The 21,376-nt window shown below is 44.3% G+C and overlaps 2 protein-coding genes and 2 long non-coding RNA genes across 5 annotated transcripts in view; 2 read left to right on the top strand and 2 right to left on the bottom strand.

The window, feature by feature from the left end:
• Positions 1–11,205, bottom strand: part of LOC141273188 (uncharacterized) — a 238,896-nt gene extending 227,691 nt beyond the window's left edge. The window contains exons 1-2 of the mRNA XM_073684693.1: positions 11,070–11,205; positions 9,868–9,972 (exon numbers count right to left, since the gene is read on the bottom strand). Coding sequence (XP_073540794.1) covers positions 9,868–9,972; positions 11,070–11,124 — 160 coding nt within the window. The 5' untranslated portion in view covers positions 11,125–11,205. The remainder of the gene's footprint in view (positions 1–9,867; positions 9,973–11,069) is intronic.
• Positions 1–21,376, top strand: part of LOC141273189 (C-type lectin domain family 2 member B-like) — a 134,114-nt gene that overhangs the window by 29,411 nt on the left and 83,327 nt on the right. The gene's annotated exons all lie outside the window — the stretch shown is intronic.
• LOC141169932 (uncharacterized) lies at positions 16,309–17,067 on the bottom strand. The gene is made up of 4 exons (XR_012252305.1): positions 17,000–17,067; positions 16,759–16,920; positions 16,593–16,688; positions 16,309–16,512 (listed from the first exon to the last, which is right to left on the bottom strand). It is a non-coding gene; the product is annotated as an uncharacterized lncRNA (long non-coding RNA).
• On the top strand, positions 18,828–19,586 carry LOC141169916 (uncharacterized). Of its 2 annotated transcripts, XR_012252304.1 has the most exons (4): positions 18,828–18,895; positions 18,975–19,136; positions 19,207–19,302; positions 19,383–19,586. It is a non-coding gene; the product is annotated as an uncharacterized lncRNA (long non-coding RNA). The 2 variants fall into 2 exon arrangements; XR_012252303.1 differs by having other exon boundaries at positions 19,207–19,586.

Genomic DNA, 21,376 nt, shown 5'->3' with positions numbered 1-21,376 from the left:
TTATGTCGACTATAGTGGAATGTGATGTGACAGGACGTACAGTGCCTACAAGTAGTATTCAACCCCCTGCAGATTTACCTGGTTGACACATGCGGAATTAACTTGGCATTGTGACATTTGTACTGTAGATCAGCCTGGAAGTGGGAAATGCACTGCAGCAAATTTTTTTTTTTTTTTTTTTAAACGTTAAAAGTTAATTCAGAGTGTCATTTATTATTCAACCCCTCAAACCACAAGAATTCTGTTTGGTCCCCCTAAAGTATTAAGAAGTAGTTCAGGCACCAAGAATAATGAGCTTCACATGTGTGGATTAAAGATCTCTTTTGCCAGCCTTTTCTGACTATTTAAGACCCTACCCAAACTTGTGAACAGCACTCAGACATGGTCAACATGGGAAAGACAAAGGAGCATTCCAAGGCCATCAGAGACAAGATCGTGGAGGGTCACAAGGCTGGCAAGGGGTACAAAACCCTTTCCAAGGAGTTGGGCCTACCTGTCTCCACTGTTGGGAGCATCATCCGTAAGTGGAAGGCTTATGGAACTACTGTTAGCCTTCCACGGCCTGGACAGCCTTTGAAAGTGTCCTCCCGTGCCGAGGCCAGGCTTGTCCGAAGAGTCAAGGCTAACCCAAGGACAACAAGGAAGGAGCTCCGGGAAGATCTCATGGCAGTGGGGACATTGGTTTCAGTCAATACCATAAGTAATGTACTCCACCGCAATGGTCTCCGTTCCAGACGAGCCCGTAAGGTACCTTTACTTTAAAAGCGTCATGTCAAGGCTCGTCTACAGTTTGCTCATGATCACTTGGAGGACTCTGAGACAGACTGGTTCAAGGTTCTATGGTCTGATGAGACCAAGATCGAGATCTTTGGTGCCAACCATACATGTGACGTTTGGAGACTGGATGGCACTGCATACGACCCAAGAATACCATCCCTACAGTCAAGCATGGTGGTGGCAGCATCATGCTGTGGGGCTGTTTCTCTGCCAAGGGGCCTGGCCATCTGGTCCGCATCCATGGGAAGATGGATAGCACGGCCTACCTGGAGATTTTGGCCAAGAACCTCCGCTCCTCCATCAAGGATCTTAAGATGGGTCGTAATTTCATCTTCCAACAAGACAACGACCCAAAGCACACAGCCAAGAAAACCAAGGCCTGGTTCAAGAGGGAAAAAGTCAAGGTGTTGGAGTGGCCTAGTCAGTCTCCTGACCTTAACCCAATTGAAAACTTGTGGAAGGAGCTCAAGAATAAAGTCCACATGAGACACCCAAAGAACCTAGATAACTTGGAGAAGATCTGCATGGAGGAGTGGGCCAAGATAACTCCACAGACCTGTGCCGGCCTGATCAGGTCTTATAAAAGACGATTATTAGCTGTAATTGCAAACAAGGGTTATTCCACAAAATATTTAACATAGGGGTTGTATAATAATTGACCCACCATTTTATGTTTAAAATTTAATAAAATTCAACTGAGCAACATAACTTTTTGGTTTGTAAGATTTATGCTTCTGTTCATAAAACCTACTCTCGTTTGCAGTTTGAAGGCTCTAACTTGCATCTTATCAAACCAGCTAAATCTGCAGGGGGTTGAATACTACTTGTAGGCACTGTATATATACCACCAGTTCCTTCCAGGAACGTATATATACCTCTGTCCAGCCACCCTCAAACCACAATATCACATAAATACGGGTATACTGCCACCACCGATCGCTTAACAGGTGGATCGGTTACCCGTTAGGTAACGTGAATTAGTGGGTGAGGAACGTATTTGCTCGACATAGGACAAGAAGAACGAAACTGGTAAATAATAATGATTTACTCCCGAAAGTGGGCAGTGTTTACAAAAGATATATAAGATATTATAAAAGAGACAATTTACATATATGCATAAAACAGTTATTAAAATAAAAGGGATAAGTAATAGCAAAACCTGCGCCATGAGGTGATGGTCTCAGATTCTGTGGGGGGGACGGCTCCCCGGAAATTAAATGTCATTCTTCCACGTAGCGAGGAGTGCATGCGTCTGACATCCCTGGCAAGAATGACTTAAAATGGCCGCTCTGGTTTTTAGTAAGGGGCAAAAACATTGGAAGACACCCATATTATTTACCTCACAAGGGGGCTCGGTTTTGTGAACCCACCCAGCTGCATAAGACATAGAAATCCTTCAGATTTCATATCTTGGTGTGGGGGGGTCCAACATATAAGATGGAGACATCATGTTTGCCGTCACCAATATTCATGAAGATGGATATCAAATATGATATCTCTATGTCGCTCAGAAGCTCAGAAACCATTTCCCGGGCTTCCGATGGTCTCCCAGCCACGAAAACCACACCATCACAATTGGAAAAAGGTGAACATCTCAAAAATGTGGTCCCTGTGTTTGTGACTGTCATGTGCATTAATAAAATCGACATTAAACGTTTGTACAGATAGACAATAGGATTTTTGGGAGGGAATTTCCAGTTTACCAGAAGGCTTGCTCTGGGCTGAGACTTTATAGTGCTCATAAAAATTCCTGGTTTTGGGGGAAGTACGAGTGAGTACTATGTAGCTTCTTCCAAATGAGCAGGGGGGTGGAGATTTAAGACATCTCTCATTTTTAAAACTAGGACAAAAATACATTTTTCCTGACACCTCTGTGTGTAATGACTCTATATAATAGATCCCTCTGTGTGTGATGACTCTATATAATAGATCCCTCTGTGTGTAATGACTCTATATAATAGATCCCTCTGTGTGTAATGACTCTATATAATAGATCCCTCTCTGTGTAATGACTCTATATAATAGATCCCTCTGCGTGTAATGACTCTATATAATAGATCCCTCTGTGTGTAATGACTCTATATATTAGATCCCTTTGTGTGTAATGAGTCTATATAATAGATCCCTCTGTGTGTAATGACTCTATATAATAGATCTCTCTGTGTATAATTACTCTATATAATAGATCCCTCTGTATGTAATGAATCTATATAATAGATCCCTCTGTGTGTAATGACTCTATATAATAGATCGCTCTGTGTGTAATGACTCTATATAATAGATCGCTCTGTGTGTAATGACTCTATATAATAGATCGCTCTGTGTGTAATGACTCTATATAATAGATCCCTCTGTGTGTAATGACTTTATATAATAGATCCCTCTGTGTGTAATGACTCTATATAATAGATCTCTCTGTGTGTAATTACTCTATATAATAGATCCCTCTGTGTGTAATGACTCTATATAATAGATCGCTCTGTGTGTAATGACTCTATATAAGAGATCCCTCTGTGTGTAATGACTCTATATAATAGATCCCTGTGTGTAATGGCTCTATATAATAGATCCCACTGTGTGTAATGACTCTATATAATAGATCCCTCTGTGTGTAATTACTCTATATAATAGATCCCTCTGTGTGTAATGACTCTATATAATAGATCACTCTGTGTGTAATGACTATATAATAGATCCCTCTGTGTGTAACGACTCTATATAATAGATCCCTCTGTGTGCAATGATTCTATATAATAGATCCCCCTGTGTGTAATGACTCTATAAAATAGATCCCTCTGTGTGTAATGACTCTATATAATAGATCCCTCTGTGTGTAATGACTCTATATAATAGATCCCTCTGTGTGCAATGATTATATATAATAGATCCCTCTGTGTGTAATGACTCTATATAATAGATCCCTCTGTGTGTAATGACTCTATATAATAGATCCCTCTGTGTGTAATGATTTTATATAATAGATCCCTCTGTGTGCAATGATTCTATATAATAGATCCCTCTGTGTGTAATGACTCTATATAATAGATCCCTCTGTGTGTAATGACTCTATATAATAGATCCCTCTGTGTGTAATGACTCTATATAATAGATCGCTCTGTGTGTAATGACTATATAATAGATCCCTCTGTGTGTAATGACTCTATATAATAGATCGCTCTGTGTGTAATGACTCTATATAATAGATCGCTCTGTGTGTAATGACTCTATATAATAGATCCCTCTGTGTGTAATGACTCTATATAATAGATCCCTCTGTGTGTAATGACTCTATATAATAGATCCCTCTGTGTGTAATGACTTTATATAATAGATCCCTCTGTGTGTAATGACTCTATATAATAGATCCCTCTGTGTGTAATGACTTTATATAATAGATCCCTCTGTGTGTAATGACTCTATATAATAGATCCCTCTGTGTGTAATTACTCTATATAATAGATCCCTCTGTGTGTAATGACTCTATATAATAGATCCCTCTGTGTGTAATTACTCTATATAATAGATCCCTCTGTGTGTAATGACTCTATATAATAGATCCCTCTGTGTGTAATTACTCTATATAATAGATCCCTCTGTGTGTAATGACTCTATATAATAGATCCCTCTGTGTGTAATTACTCTATATAATAGATCCCTCTGTGTGTAATGACTCTATATAATAGATCCCTCTGTGTGTAATTACTCTATATAATAGATCCCTCTGTGTGTAATGACTCTATATAATAGATCCCTCTGTGTGTAATTACTCTATATAATAGATCCCTCTGTGTGTAATGACTCTATATAATAGATCCCTCTGTGTGTAATGACTCTATATAATAGATCGCTCTGTGTGTAATGACTATATAATAGATCCCTCTGTGTGTAATGACTCTATATAATAGATCGCTCTGTGTGTAATGACTCTATATAATAGATCGCTCTGTGTGTAATGACTCTATATAATAGATCCCTCTGTGTGTAATGACTCTATATAATAGATCCCTCTGTGTGTAATGACTCTATATAATAGATCCCTCTGTGTGTAATGACTTTATATAATAGATCCCTCTGTGTGTAATGACTCTATATAATAGATCCCTCTGTGTGTAATGACTTTATATAATAGATCCCTCTGTGTGTAATGACTCTATATAATAGATCCCTCTGTGTGTAATGACTTTATATAATAGATCCCTCTGTGTGTAATGACTCTATATAATAGATCCCTCTGTGTGTAATTACTCTATATAATAGATCCCTCTGTGTGTAATGACTCTATATAATAGATCCCTCTGTGTGTAATTACTCTATATAATAGATCCCTCTGTGTGTAATGACTCTATATAATATAGGAGTTTCACTTTTTGTATTGAAGAACTGAAATAAATTAACTTTTTGATCATATTCTGATTTTGTGAGAAGCACCTGTATGTACAGAGTGCAGCAGTGTACAGGTATATATTATATAGAGACTGCAGCAGTGTACAGGTATATATTATATACAGACTGCAGCAGTGTACAGGTATATATTATATAGAGACTGCAGCAGTGTACAGGTACATATTATATACAGACTGCAGCAGTGTACAGGTATATATTATATACAGACTGCAGCAGTGTACAGGTATATATTATATACAGACTGCAGCAGTGTACAGGTATATATTATATACAGACCTGAGCAGTGTACAGGTATATATTATATACAGACTGCAGCAGTGTACAGGTATATATTATATACAGACTGTAGCAGTGTACAGGTATATATTATATACAGACTGCAGCAGTGTACAGGTATATATTATATACAGACTGCAGCAGTGTACAGGTATATATTATATATAGACTGCAGCAGTGTACAGGTATATATTATATACAGAGTGCAGCAGTGTACAGGTATATATTATATATAGACTGCAGCAGTGTACAGGTATATATTATATATAGACTGCAGCAGTGTACAGGTACATATTATATACAGACTGCAGCAGTGTACAGGTATATATTATATACAGACCTGAGCAGTGTACAGGTATATATTATATACAGACTGCAGCAGTGTACAGGTATATATTATATACAGACTGCAGCAGTGTACAGGTATATATTATATATAGACTGCAGCAGTGTACAGGTATATATTATATATAGACTGCAGCAGTGTACAGGTATATATTATATACAGACTGCAGCAGTGTACAGGTATATATTATATACAGACTGCAGCAGTGTACAGGTATATATTATATACAGACCTGAGCAGTGTACAGGTATATATTATATACAGACTACAGCAGTGTACAGGTATATATTATATACAGACTGCAGCAGTGTACAGGTATATATTATATACAGACTGCAGCAGTGTACAGGTATATATTATATACAGACTGCAGCAGTGTACAGGTATATATTATATACAGACTGCAGCAGTGTACAGGTATATATTATATACAGACTACAGCAGTGTACAGGTATATATTATATACAGACTGCAGCAGTGTACAGGTATATATTATATACAGACTGCAGCAGTGTACAGGTATATATTATATACAGACTGCAGCAGTGTACAGGTATATATTATATAGAGACTGCAGCAGTGTACAGGTATATATTATATACAGACTGCAGCAGTGTACAGGTATATATTATATACAGACTGCAGCAGTGTACAGGTATATATTATATAGAGACTGCAGCAGTGTACAGGTACATATTATATACAGACTGCAGCAGTGTACAGGTATATATTATATACAGACTGCAGCAGTGTACAGGTATATATTATATACAGACTGCAGCAGTGTACAGGTATATATTATATACAGACCTGAGCAGTGTACAGGTATATATTATATACAGACTGCAGCAGTGTACAGGTATATATTATATACAGACTGTAGCAGTGTACAGGTATATATTATATACAGACTGCAGCAGTGTACAGGTATATATTATATACAGACTGCAGCAGTGTACAGGTATATATTATATATAGACTGCAGCAGTGTACAGGTATATATTATATACAGAGTGCAGCAGTGTACAGGTATATATTATATACAGACCTGAGCAGTGTACAGGTATATATTATATACAGACTGCAGCAGTGTACAGGTATATATTATATACAGACTGCAGCAGTGTACAGGTATATATTATATATAGACTGCAGCAGTGTACAGGTATATATTATATATAGACTGCAGCAGTGTACAGGTATATATTATATACAGACTGCAGCAGTGTACAGGTATATATTATATACAGACTGCAGCAGTGTACAGGTATATATTATATACAGACCTGAGCAGTGTACAGGTATATATTATATACAGACTACAGCAGTGTACAGGTATATATTATATACAGACTGCAGCAGTGTACAGGTATATATTATATACAGACTGCAGCAGTGTACAGGTATATATTATATACAGACTGCAGCAGTGTACAGGTATATATTATATACAGACTGCAGCAGTGTACAGGTATATATTATATACAGACTACAGCAGTGTACAGGTACATATTATATACAGACTGCAGCAGTGTACAGGTATATATTATATACAGACTGCAGCAGTGTACAGGTATATATTATATACAGACTGCAGCAGTGTACAGGTATATATTATATACAGACTGCAGCAGTGTACAGGTATATATTATATACAGACTGCAGCAGTGTACAGGTATATATTATATACAGACTGCAGCAGTGTACAGGTATATATTATATACAGACTGCAGCAGTGTACAGGTACATATTATATAGAGACTGCAGCAGTGTACAGGTATATATTATATACAGACTGCAGCAGTGTACAGGTATATATTATATACAGACTGCAGCAGTGTACAGGTATATATTATATACAGACTGCAGCAGTGTACAGGTATATATTATATACAGACTGCAGCAGTGTACAGGTATATATTATATACAGACTGCAGCAGTGTACAGGTATATATTATATACAGACCTGAGCAGTGTACAGGTATATATTATATAGAGACTGCAGCAGTGTACAGGTATATATTATATACAGACTGCAGCAGTGTACAGGTACATATTATATAGAGACTGCAGCAGTGTACAGGTATATATTATATACAGACTGCAGCAGTGTACAGGTATATATTATATACAGACTGCAGCAGTGTACAGGTATATATTATATACAGACTGCAGCAGTGTACAGGTATATATTATATACAGACTGCAGCAGTGTACAGGTATATATTATATACAGACTGCAGCAGTGTACAGGTATATATTATATACAGAGTGCAGCAGTGTACAGGTATATATTATATACAGGTATACAGTCATATGAAAAAGTTTGGGCACCCCTATTAATCTTAAGCTTAATGTTTTATAAAAATTGGTGTTTTTGCAACAGCTATTTCAGTTTGATCTATGTAATAACTGTTGGACACAGTAATGTTTCTGCCTTGAAATGAGGTTCATTGTACTAACAGAAAATGTGCAATCTGCATTCAAACAAAATTTGACAGGTGCATAAGTATGGGCACCTCACCAGAAAAGTGACATTAATATTTAGTAGATCCTCCTTTTGAAAAAATAACAGCCTCTAGTCGCTTCCTGTAGCTTTTAATGAGTTCCTGGATCCTGGATGAAGGTATTTTTGACCATTCCTCTTTACAAAACAATTCCAGTTCCTGTAAGTTTGATGGTCGCCGAGCATGGACAGCCCTCTTCAAATGATCCCACAGATGTTCAATGATATTCAGGTCTGGGCACTGGGATGGCCATTCCAGAACATTGTAATTGTTCCTCTGCATGAATGCCTGAGTAGATTTGGAGCGGTGTTTTGGATCATTGTCTTGCTGAAAGATCCATCCACTGCGTAACTTCAACTTTATCACTGATTCTTGAACATTATTGCCAAGAATCTGCTGATACTGAGTGGAATCCATGCGTCCCTCAACTTTAACAAGATTCCCAGTGCCGGCATTGACCACACAGCCCCAAAGCATGATGGAACCTCCACCAAATTTTACTGTGGGTAGCAAGTGTTTTTCATGGAATGCTGTGTTTTCTTGCCACCATGCATAACGCCTTTTTGTATGACCAAACAACTCAATCTTGGTTTCATCAGTCCACAGGACCTTCTTCCAAAAAGAAATAGGCTTCTTCCAATGTGCTTTTGCATACCTCAGCCGACTCTGTTTGTGGCGTGCTTGCAGAAACGGCTTATTTCGCATCACTCTCCCATACAGCGTCTCCTTGTGCAAAGTGCGTTGTATAGTTGACCGATGCACAGTGACACCATCTGCAGCAAGTTGATGCTGCAGCTCTCTGGAGGTGGTCTGAGGATTGTCCTTCACTGATCTCACCATTCTTCTTCTCTGCCTTTCTGATGTTTTTCTTGTCCTGACACTTCTGGCCTTAACAAGAACTGTCCCTATGTTCTTCCATTTCCTTACTATGTTCCTCACAGTGGAAACTGACAGGTTAAATCTCTGAGACAGCTTTTTGTATCCTTCCACTGAACAACTATGTTGAATAATCTTTGTTTTCAGATCATTTGACAGTTGTTTTGAGGAGCCCATGATGCCACTCTTCAGAGGAGATTCAAACAGGAGAACAACTTGCAAGTGGCCACTTTAAGTAGCTTTTCTCATGATTGCATACACCTGGCTATAAAGTTCAAAGCTCAATGAGGTTACAAAACCAAAAAAAGTGCTTTAGTAAGTCAGTAAAAAGTAGGCAGGAGTATTTAAAACAAGAAAATGATAAGGATGCCCATACTTATGCACCGGTCAAATTTTGTTTGAATGCAGATTGCACATTTTCTGTTAGCACAATAAACCTCATTTCAAGGCAGAAACATTACTGTGTCCAACAGTTATTACATATATCAAACTGAAAGAGCTGTTGCAAAAACACCAATTTTTATAAAACATTAAGCTTAAGATTAATAGGGGTGCCCAAACTTTTTCATATGACTGTATAATGTATAGAGATTACAGTGCAGTATACAGGTAGAGTATATATGATATGATTGCAGTATATGAGGCTTCATACTCTGATCTCGCACCTTCTTGGCCTCTTACCTCTGGGACTCGTCCTCGGTGATTGGGTTGGAACCATCGGTTTCGGGATGGTCACATTTTCATATGTTACGGCCCAGTTCTCATCCTCCGACTCCTGGGTGACGCCTGGAATGAGACCCAAGACGGTGCCATGTGTCATAATCCAATGTTCTGGGTGATGTTAACGAACAAGACCCTTAACTGTAGTGACCCCTGTTATTATCTGGGGGGTGGTGATGTGCTGTCAGGATCCGGCTGCCCCTGTGCACGGTCATTACTGTATATAATGTGTCCTATATCCTAATAATCTGGCTCCCCTCCAGCCCCCAAAGCCCCAGCCTCTCTAGCCCCCAAAGCCACGTCCTCTCCAGCCCCTGGAGCACAAGCCTCACTAGCCCCCGGAGCCCCAGCCTCTCCAGCCCCCAGAGCCCCGGCCTCTCCAGCCCCTGGAGCCCTGGCCTCTCCAGCCCCCGGAGCCCCGGCCTCTCCAGCCCCCAGAGCACTGGCCTCTCCAGCCCCCAGAGCACCGGCCTCTCCAGCCCCCGGAGCCCCGGCCTCTCCAGACCCCGAAGCCCCGGCTTCTCCAGCCCCCGAAGCCCCGGCGTCTTCAACCCCCGAAGCCACGGCCTCTCCAGCCCCCACGGATCTGGCCTCTCCAGCCTCCAAAGCCCCGGCCTCTCCAGCCCCCGAAGCCCCAGCCTCTCCAGCCCCCGAAGCCCCGGCCTCTCCAGCCCCCGAAGCCCCAGCCTCATCAGCCCCCGGAGCCCCTGCCTCTCCAGCCCCCGGAGCCCCTGCCTCTCCAGCCCCCGGAGCCCCAGCCTCTCCAGCCCCCGAAGCCCCGGCCTCTCCAGCCCCTGGAGCCCTGGCCTCTCCAGCCTCCAGCCCCCAAAGCACTGGCCTCTCCAGCCCCCGGAGCCCTGGGCTGTCCAGCCCCTGGATCCCCAGCCTCTCCAGCCCACAGAGCCCCAGCCTCTCCAGCCCCCGGAGCCCCAGCCTCTCCAGCCCCCGGAGCCCTGGCCTCTCCAGCCCCCAGAGCCCCAGCTTCTTCAGCCCCTGGAGCCCCGGCCTCTCCAGCCCCCGAAGCATCGGCCTCTCCAAACCCCACGGATCTGGCCTCTCCAGCCTCCTCTGACTACAACTAGAAATTTCCCAATTCTGTACACTATAGGGGATTACTTGACCAGTCCCTCATTTCACCAAAGGAAATTGTGGGTCTTACCGACCTGGGCCCTGACTGGGGGCTCTGGTAAATCTCAGGTCAGCATAGACGACAGCCATGAACACGCAGATCCCTCCTCATCACAGTCATAAGAAGAAGTAAAGGCTGAAGATATGAGAGAAACCAAAGACTGAACACATGAGCGGCCAAGGATGAGACAGATGACAAAACTACTCAGTATCACAGGAGGGGGCGAACATCACAGGAGGGGGCGAACATCACAGGAGCAGCAGCAGAACTAAGAAAAGACACAAGCAAACTAGTGCCCCCATAATAACAGTGATATCCACAGTGCCCCCATAATAACAGTGATATCCACAGTGCCCCCATAATAACAGTGATATCCACAGTGCTCCCATAATAACAGTGATATCCACAATGTCCCCATAATAACAGTGATATCCACAGTGCCCCCATAATAACAGTGATATCCACAGTGCCTCCATAATAACAGTGACATCCACAGTGTCCCCATAACATCCCCTTCAGGGCAGCGTCCCCCCCAGCTTCCTCTCTGCTCTTTCTCAGACCTATAAATACTCTAGAGGAGGAAGCGAGAGCGCTCCACACTGAAATGAATGTGATGATGGAGGGGACGCGCTCTGGTCGGTCACGAACGCCTTCTCTTCGGTGACATTTCTTGTAGGAGACAGTAATGTGGTGGAGTTTGTGTCAGATCTGATGACGCGTCATCTAGATAAAGCAGATGGAGAATTCTCGGCTCCATGGTGGACAGTTCCAGGCTCTGACTGTATGTGGAGTCTCGTCGTCAGCCTGGAACACTCTACAGATGAGCCGTGTCCTGTGTAGCAGCAGCTCCTGGTCTTCCGGGCCATCATTACAGGAGCAATGGGGTGGACAATCTCACACTTGTCAACAGCCCTGATTTTGCTGAGACAATCACACCACCTGACCACAATAGGGGTAGTTTATGGAAATCTCGCCAAAAAATGGTTGTTCTTCATAGTTTAGGGGCATTCCTAGGTGGTCCCAAGGTGGGAGGTAGCAGTCCTGATTTGCAGAGATTTTGTGATAGTGAAGGAGACTGATGTATAGTTAGTGGTCAGACGGTCTGGGATTTATTTGGAAGCCATGTATGATTAACTGGTTGTGAAAGGGTGTAAAGAATAATCTACTGTCCTTGTTTTCTCATCCATATAACTACACAATGACGATCTAGGAGCACCATGTAAAATAAATCTCTATGTAGAAGCCTTCTTAGAGCTTTCATGGAAGGACTTCATACTATCAACTCTGCTTAGGAGGTCCCAGAGTAATCTTCATGCTTTAAACCCTGTACTGGAATCTATACTTACAAAAAGCTCCCCTGGATAAGCTCCACGGAGTGGCTACTGGCTGGGGGAGCAAGTTGGCAAGGGAAGAACATCTAGGCAGGTCAGAACCAGAGAGAGCAGATTTAGGAGACATTCAGAAGTCAGGAGATAGCCAAGGTCAGAGACAAGATATTGGTGTCAGAAGGAAAATCATTAGGCAAATACAGGGTTAACTTAGTCCTAAGTCAGTAATGGGTATTAATAGCTAAGTCAAGATCCAGAAAACAGACCAAGGTCAGAATAGGCCGATAACCCTAAACAACTTTCTGGGGGTTTAAATAAGGTGTGGCTGTGACCTTAGCTCAAAGCAGAGAGCTAATTACATCTGCTGATTAGCTTCTCCACTAGGGTTGAGCGAGTATGTTCTGTCCGAGTATGCTCGGGCCGAGCTCCGAGTATTTATAGCTGCTCGGTGATATGTTTGAATCGCTCCCGTGTGCATGATTTGCAACTGTTTGACAGCTTTATTACATGGGAGGAATGTGTAAGAAATAGACATTCCTCACATGTATTTGTGGCGCCCTGCTGCGCATTGGTGCCACAGATCCCAGAGGGGTGCATGGACGGATTCCTCCACAAGAGGCCCTCATAGCATTCACGCACCTCCACCTTCCACCTCAGACCAGCAGAGGGAACCCATTAGGGATATAAAAAGGGAAGGTGGAGCTAGGCAGTTCAGTCTGGAGTCCACAGAGAGCGAAGTCTGTGTGAAGTTGGCTGCAGCCAGAGAGGTTGTCAGGTCAGTCCAGACTCAGTGAGGTCAGATTATTGAGCCTAGGGCGTGCCGACGCCAAAAGAGCGGCGAAGCGCAGTGTGCCTGCTGCAGTGTGAAGCCTAGTGAGGGCCCTGAGCGTGGCCAAAGGCGAGTGGAAAGAGAGTAACATAGGGGGCAGAGGAAATTTACCCCTCACCCCAAAACCATTTACCGGACACCGGATCCGCGTCTGCAGGGATTCCTTACATCCAGCAGAAATAACCGGAACCCCTGGCGAACTATATGTCCCAGGAACACCAAAAAGCTGACTGTTATACCAGGGTCAGGAGTCATGGAGGCCCAAGAGACCAGGGAATGTGATCTCCAACAGAAGGCCCTACCACCAGGTCAACAGGTTCAAGACAGAGACCAAGTTAGGCCTAGCTCCAGGCAGGTCAGAAACTTATCGAGGAAAGGCAAGAAACAGGAGGGCCCACACCCGCTCACTGGGGAGAGTGCTGATATGCACCCTTCACCCTAAAGTGCCCTGGATCATGACAGAAACACCACCAGTAAAGGTACTGAAGTGAACTGTCATGTGTGTGCCTATTCTTCCTCTGACAAAGGTGGGTCCCCTCTGTCCTGCATCCCTTCACCTACACTGCCCTGTCAGGAATATAATAAAATATTAATATCAGGGAAATACGGAGAGCGTGACGGCACGGTGAGATATTGCGTGATCTCCCCGGTGCCGTTCCAGACTGGATGTGGATAGGATTCCCTGACAAATTGGTGGCAGCGGTGGGATACTGTATGATCCTGCCGGTGTCGTCTCTGACAAATTGGTGGCAGCGGTGAGATATTGTAGGATCCTGCCGGTGTCGTCCTGACAAATTGGTGGCAGCGGTGGGATATTGTGTGATCCTGCCGGTGTCGTCCTGACATGCCCTGAGGCCCACTCCGCCTGTGGGGAGCCGTACCATCTTTAGCTGCCCTGACATCTGCCTCAGAGGACTGTCGCAGCGCTGGTGATCTTCACCAGACACCACAGGTGGCGTCACGAACATCCCCTGTCCCATATAACTACCCCCTTCCCTTTTAAGAGTGACCCCAGGGTACGGGCCCAGGAGCTGGCCACCGCGGCATCCCCAAGACCAACAACAAGGCCCGGGCACCGAGTTGTCCCCATCCCCTGGGCTCGTCATATTAAAGCTGTCATACAGTCGCAAATCATGCACACAGGAGCGATTCATCCTTATCACCGAGCAGCTGTAAATACTCGGAGCTCGGCCCAAGCATACTCGCCGAAAGGGTTAATAGAACATACTCGCTCAACACTATTCTCCACAAATACTCACAGACTCCTTGCTTGGGCAGTACCACAAGTTCCTTCCCTTGTCAAGATTGCGCCTGTCGTGACCTGTGCCATTCGCAGTTATTGGCTCACCTGGTGAGGTGCATTCTCCAAGCCATAGGTCAGGCTGAGGAACACGAGCCAAACGCAATGGCACAGCAGAAAGGACTTGCTGTCTAGAACTTTTATCTGTGATGACCAGGACTGTGGCAGACAAGCGCTGTAGGATTGACCAGAAACACAAAGCCAGGAGTGTGGATCTGGTCAGTGTGTCGCTCACATATGGAGCATAGGAGCATGACTTCACTACTGATTGTGAATCAGGGCCATCGGAAGAAGAGTTCACAATTTATTCCTCCCGTTTGTTCAGCGATCCCCCTGAGCAGAGGGTCTGAGATACAGCCAAATCCTTTGAAGTGGTCCTTACGAATAGGAAACAATGGGCAGGCGCGGCGATACTTTTCTGTTCCTTTGTAATTACTCCCATCCTGACTTCAAAGCAATGGTAGAGCCACATGGGAATATTGTTTTTTTGTGACGAGTGGAGGTTGCATAGATATGGGAGATATATTTTCAGCATCATGTTACTGTGCCGAACACAACACATTCACTAACATTGCTGTGCGGCCTGTCCAATAGTCCAGAATTAATATTGGCCAGGTGGATAGAGTTGCATGTGCCATGTCTAATATGTATAGAAAGCTACAATTGTGATATGAAATATGGCATGAATGTCTTCTGCTCAGGGGAGGGCAGATGTCCTTAAGATTGGGGATCTCAGAATCTCCCTTTCATTCTCATGTAATTGTACTGTATATACTGTATTATCTTGTCTCCTTTTGTAGCATCTTTTGTATATTTTTATAAGCACTGCATAATTGTTTGATTAAATATATACAATTTAATAGCTTCATTCCTCTTGCTCTATAAACTGCACCCCTGAAGCCTAGTGAAGCCCCACGTTACAAGTAACGGGTGTCCAATCGGCCTGTAATAAGCGATCGGTGGTGCCAGCTAGTTTTTCTTTAGTTATTGCGAAACTTTGCAGTGACTGTACCGAAATGTATATATCGCATTTATGTTTTGCATTCTCCCTGCTGGTCAAGGTTGTAATGAGATGTATATATACTCTATGTTCACTGTGAAAGTGCCCAATATCTTGCCTAGTAGCAATAGTAGCCATTGCCTAGTCCAGCAATCCTCAGTTAATTGTGTGATTGTCCTGACAAATTGGTGGCAACAGTGAGACATCTCCCTCACACAGGACATAACATACAGCAGATAAATGGTTGATGGCAAAGTTGCACACTATCCGGAGACATGGGAATGGCAGAAGCAGGGAATATCAGCAAATACATGGTTAACAGTAGGCAGAAGGGATAAACAGACAAACTGCGACTTGCTTGAAGAAGAGACGACGCACTGCAGCAGCAGCCTGGTAGTGTGAACAGCACCAGAGTTCGTTATGCTCTTAGCAGATCAATGATTAGCTTCAGGTTAGAGCCAAAGATGACAAGCAGGAGCTCACGAAAAGAAGATTAACTGGTTGAGAGCAATGGATGGGGAGGCAAACCCCAGGAGCCCCATTAATTCTATGGGGTTCAGGAGTTAGTGCAAAATTAATAATGCTTTCTATCTTTGTCTTTCACCGTTTTTTTGCTAATTTTTAGCATCAACAATTGCAAATCGTAAGGTATTATATGTGTAAAAGGCGCTTATCAGGCTAACTACTACCAATGGCAGCGATAATTGTGGACAGGGAACCACTAATGTCCGTAGTAGATACACTACAATAAAATAACTGTTCTATAGTAAAAATCGCGCTATCGGTAGTGAAAAAGAGATCAGGAGAAGAGTACTATTATTTTATAAAAATAAGATTTATTTGTTTGGATGCTAGCAATAAAAACTTAATAAAATACAGGATTTAATACAGGATTTAAAAGACGAGTGTAGACAACAATATTTCGATTGGGGTAAAAGAACTAATGGTATACAAGGTGTAATAAATAGTAAAATCCAGCGGTTAATCTGGTGTGGTAAAATGCCTGTGGTGGCTTGGTACCTGGAAAGAAGAGGAGTTTGGTTAGGGCTATTGTTCTCTAGTATTGGATATGCTTAGCTGGCTGTGGATCTGTTACTCACCAGGTATCAGAGTGGGTAAAGTGCAGGTGTGCACTAGGGCTGTGGTCCGTCAGGATTCTTAGAGTGGGGCGTGGTCCTGAACGCTTTGTTATGCTCCTGGAGATTTAATGATATGGGGTTAGTGCTGTTAGCTCTGGGTAGGTAGATAGTGGGGTTAGCGACTTACCCACGGAGGAGCTGTTCTGCTTTTGGAGATTGCTTGTTAGCACTCCCTCAGTGGGGGGTGCAGCAGGAGGCTCTGGATTGTATCTCACTTTGTTGCAGAGATGTGACAGGGGGGCTTTTTGATTGCCAGTAGGCGTAGTAACGCTTGAGGATACTCAATGTCCTGTATATAGATATGGAGGAAGGGTTAGGAACTGAGGAATACAGGAATAGTCCACAGTGTGGTAAACCTAGATGTTTACCTGTGCGTGATTATCAGTAATCCAGGGGTGCAACAGGAGGCTCTGGATTGTATCTGTCTCTGAGCAGAGAGGTAGTAGGAGGCTACTGGTTGCCAGGTGATAGGGGGCGTTGTGGCACTCAAGGATAATTGATGTCCTGTATATAGATGGGGAGGGAGAGTTAGGAGCTGAGGTATACAAACAATAAGCCACAATATAAGTAAGCCCAGTTGATTACCTTGTTTAGGGTCCAGGTGTGAAATGGTCAGTCACCTTCTTTATCTGTGGCTGAAGGCCTAAATCAAGGGAAGGTGTTCAGGAGGTTCTGCAAGAGGGTTCAGCCTAGTGGTAGGTGCAGCAGGAGGCTCTGGCTGAGTAATTTACTGGCTAAGTAGCAGTGGGTCTTGTCCCTGGATGCTGAGGTGCAGCAGGGGACCGGCTGCAAATGTGGCAGGAGGCCTGGTCTGGGTAAGTATATTCAAGTAGGTGGAAGGCTTTGGTGGCAGGCTGTGTAGTAGATATCCGGGCAAGGTCTATGGTTGTGGAGTCCGGTTTTCAGGCACGGTCCCTACTCGTGTGGAGTCAGGCAGGCCGCGTTCCTGGAATCCTGTCGGTAATAAAGAGGTGAGTATGTGTGGTTTTGGTCCTTGTGGTGGCGTGTGTCATAAGCGGTGGGGGCCGTGGCCCAGAGTACTTACGGTCCGTAGTCCTGCGGAGATGTCAAGGAGTTGTGGGGCCCGGGGCGAGAGCGGGGTCCCGGCCGGTGACCGCCGCTACTCGCGGGCTTCCGGGTAAGTGGAGCAGGAGAGGAGGGGCGGAGAAGGTGAGGGGGCGCGTTCTATTGGAAGCGCGCGAGAGGCAGAGAGACGAGCTGACACGTGGTGTGCAGCGTGTATTGAGGACGGATGCCTGTGGGCGCCTTCTCTGCTGGGTCAGTCAATTCCAACGCGTTTCGACAGCTGACGGCTGTCTTCATCAGCTGTCGAAACGCGTTGGAATTGACTGACCCAGCAGAGAAGGCGCCCACAGGCATCCGTCCTCAATACACGCTGCACACCACGTGTCAGCTCGTCTCTCTGCCTCTCGCGCGCTTCCAATAGAACGCGCCCCCTCACCTTCTCCGCCCCTCCTCTCCTGCTCCACTTACCCGGAAGCCCGCGAGTAGCGGCGGTCACCGGCCGGGACCCCGCTCTCGCCCCGGGCCCCACAACTCCTTGACATCTCCGCAGGACTACGGACCGTAAGTACTCTGGGCCACGGCCCCCACCGCTTATGACACACGCCACCACAAGGACCAAAACCACACATACTCACCTCTTTATTACCGACAGGATTCCAGGAACGCGGCCTGCCTGACTCCACACGAGTAGGGACCGTGCCTGAAAACCGGACTCCACAACCATAGACCTTGCCCGGATATCTACTACACAGCCTGCCACCAAAGCCTTCCACCTACTTGAATATACTTACCCAGACCAGGCCTCCTGCCACATTTGCAGCCGGTCCCCTGCTGCACCTCAGCGTCCAGGGACAAGACCCACTGCTACTTAGCCAGTAAATTACTCAGCCAGAGCCTCCTGCTGCACCTACCACTAGGCTGAACCCTCTTGCAGAACCTCCTGAACACCTTCCCTTGATTTAGGCCTTCAGCCACAGATAAAGAAGGTGACTGACCATTTCACACCTGGACCCTAAACAAGGTAATCAACCGGGCTTACTTATATTGTGGCTTATTGTTTGTATACCTCAGCTCCTAACTCTCCCTCCCCATCTATATACAGGACATCAATTATCCTTGAGTGCCACAACGCCCCCTATCACCTGGCAACCAGTAGCCTCCTACTACCTCTCTGCTCAGAGACAGATACAATCCAGAGCCTCCTGTTGCACCCCTGGATTACTGATAATCACGCACAGGTAAACATCTAGGTTTACCACACTGTGGACTATTCCTGTATTCCTCAGTTCCTAACCCTTCCTCCATATCTATATACAGGACATTGAGTATCCTCAAGCGTTACTACGCCTACTGGCAATCAAAAAGCCCCCCTGTCACATCTCTGCAACAAAGTGAGATACAATCCAGAGCCTCCTGCTGCACCCCCCACTGAGGGAGTGCTAACAAGCAATCTCCAAAAGCAGAACAGCTCCTCCGTGGGTAAGTCGCTAACCCCACTATCTACCTACCCAGAGCTAACAGCACTAACCCCATATCATTAAATCTCCAGGAGCATAACAAAGCGTTCAGGACCACGCCCCACTCTAAGAATCCTGACGGACCACAGCCCTAGTGCACACCTGCACTTTACCCACTCTGATACCTGGTGAGTAACAGATCCACAGCCAGCTAAGCATATTCATTACTAGAGAACAATAGCCCTAACCAAACTCCTCTTCTTTCCAGGTACCAAGCCACCACAGGCATTTTACCACACCAGATTAACCGCTGGATTTTACTATTTATTACACCTTGTATACCATTAGTTCTTTTACCCCAATCGAAATATTGTTGTCTACACTCGTCTTTTAAATCCTGTATTAAATCCTGTATTTTATTAAGTTTTTATTGCTAGCATCCAAACAAATAAATCTTATTTTTATAAAATAATAGTACTCTTCTCCTGATCTCTTTTTCACTACCGATAGCGCGATTTTTACTATAGAACAATTGCAAATCATTTAAAAAGTTGCTAAATTCTTCCAAATTGAAAAACCCTCTGGTAACTTTACTCCAAGCATGGACTGGAGTGAGCTGCACCAAAAAATACTACATGTGATAAAAGGTACATTTGGGGAATCTGTCTATAAGAGACCAAGAAAAGTAAAGTTGTAAAAGAACAATAAGAAAAAGATAAAAAAGAAACACAAACACATAGAGAATAAGACGCAAATACTAAAGCTATTAAAACAGAGCAAATTGCCGCAGAAAAGTAAGGAAACAGATGATGAATCAGGGACCAAGTGGTAACTGTGTGCAAAGCTCACTGAATACTCAGGCAGCACAAAGCAGCTCGAATCAGCCTTAAAAGACCTTTAGTGATAATGTCAAAGGAGGTTAATGTTTACTTGGAAAACTCGAAGTGTACTATAGCAAAGGGAAGTGGACACAGAAGAAGGAAACAGGGACATGTGTTGTTCCCAGGGCAGTTGGCACACGTGGTTGGTCGACCCACTGTGACAGGGGATCGGGATTCCCAGGAGGGGTGAACCTACCTAGCTTTCACTGGAGCTCCTGATAGTGTCAGGCTTGAGTTGCAGGTAGCCACCAGGCACCACTCCTAGGCATTCCTCCATACTGCAGCTGCTAATCCTAGTGGTCAGGATCGCTGAGACAGACTGGGCTCGGAGAAAAGGCAGGACTGGATTCGGAACTTGTTCGGACAGAACAATTCGGAATCACTGGACAGGTGCGGGTTCAGGTCCTGCAGGAGGGGCTTCAGGAAAACATACACACTACACAGGAAAATGGGAACAGGTTCAGGATAACAAACTTACTTCACTAGTTTAGGACGGAGGACCTGGCAACATACAGTTGCACACACAAGAAACATAGAGAAACTACGGGGATTGCTCAGGGACCTCCCTACTGAGGAGGGTGCCTTTTAGACAAGATCACTCCCAGCTATTGGTTAGGAGCATCTTCAAGGTGCTGCCCCTTTAAGAACTATGTGCGCTGTTGAGAAGCCTGTGCATTGTGCGCAGCAAGCTGGAGGCAGGAGACGTGCCAGGAGACACAGAGGTCACTGCACGGCCGAGGTGGTGAGTATGTCGGCATCCCTGCATGGAGTGGAAGAAGAACCATGCAGGGGTGCTTGCATTGGTGTTACAACAGGTAAGCAACAAGGGCACTGACTAATTCCAGAATAGGAGGCCGTAGGAGTGGATACAGATACGGATGTAACACCTCAACAAAAGATGATTCCTGAATACAAGAATTGGGGAGACAGAAATCTATATCAGCATAACACTATATATTGTTTATGGTGTCTGGATTAGAGATGAGTGTACCGTTCAAGGTTTGAATCAGTTCATATCGGTGAACGTCCCGATATTCGCCGAACAGTTTGGTGAACATATCCGAACCCCATTGAATTCAATGGGAGGCAAAACCAAATGCATAGACAACACCTTCAGGGGGCCCAAAAGCTGCCAAAATATCTCAAATTAGGGGCAGACACCAGGAAAAGTGACATCAGTTGATGGTATAATTGCGCAACATGGAAGCACAGGGCCTGGGACAGTGCTTGGACCAGCATTTCTAGCTTAAACATTGATCAGTACCAGGTGGATGAGTGACAGGTATAGGCCTGGTGATCTGAGAGCCCTGCCAAATTCAGGCAACACACATGAAAGAGACCCAACTTGGAGACCAAACATTTCCAAAAAATCAGGGCAGAC

The sequence above is a fragment of the Phyllobates terribilis genome, unplaced genomic scaffold (assembly GCF_046119375.1).
Source record: "Phyllobates terribilis strain yellow unplaced genomic scaffold, ASM4611937v1 Scaffold_1__5_contigs__length_1240528914, whole genome shotgun sequence".
Classification (NCBI taxonomy): Eukaryota; Metazoa; Chordata; class Amphibia; order Anura; family Dendrobatidae; genus Phyllobates; species Phyllobates terribilis.
The sequence above is the reverse complement of the archived record's forward strand: the minus strand, read 5'-3'. Positions and strand labels throughout refer to the sequence as shown.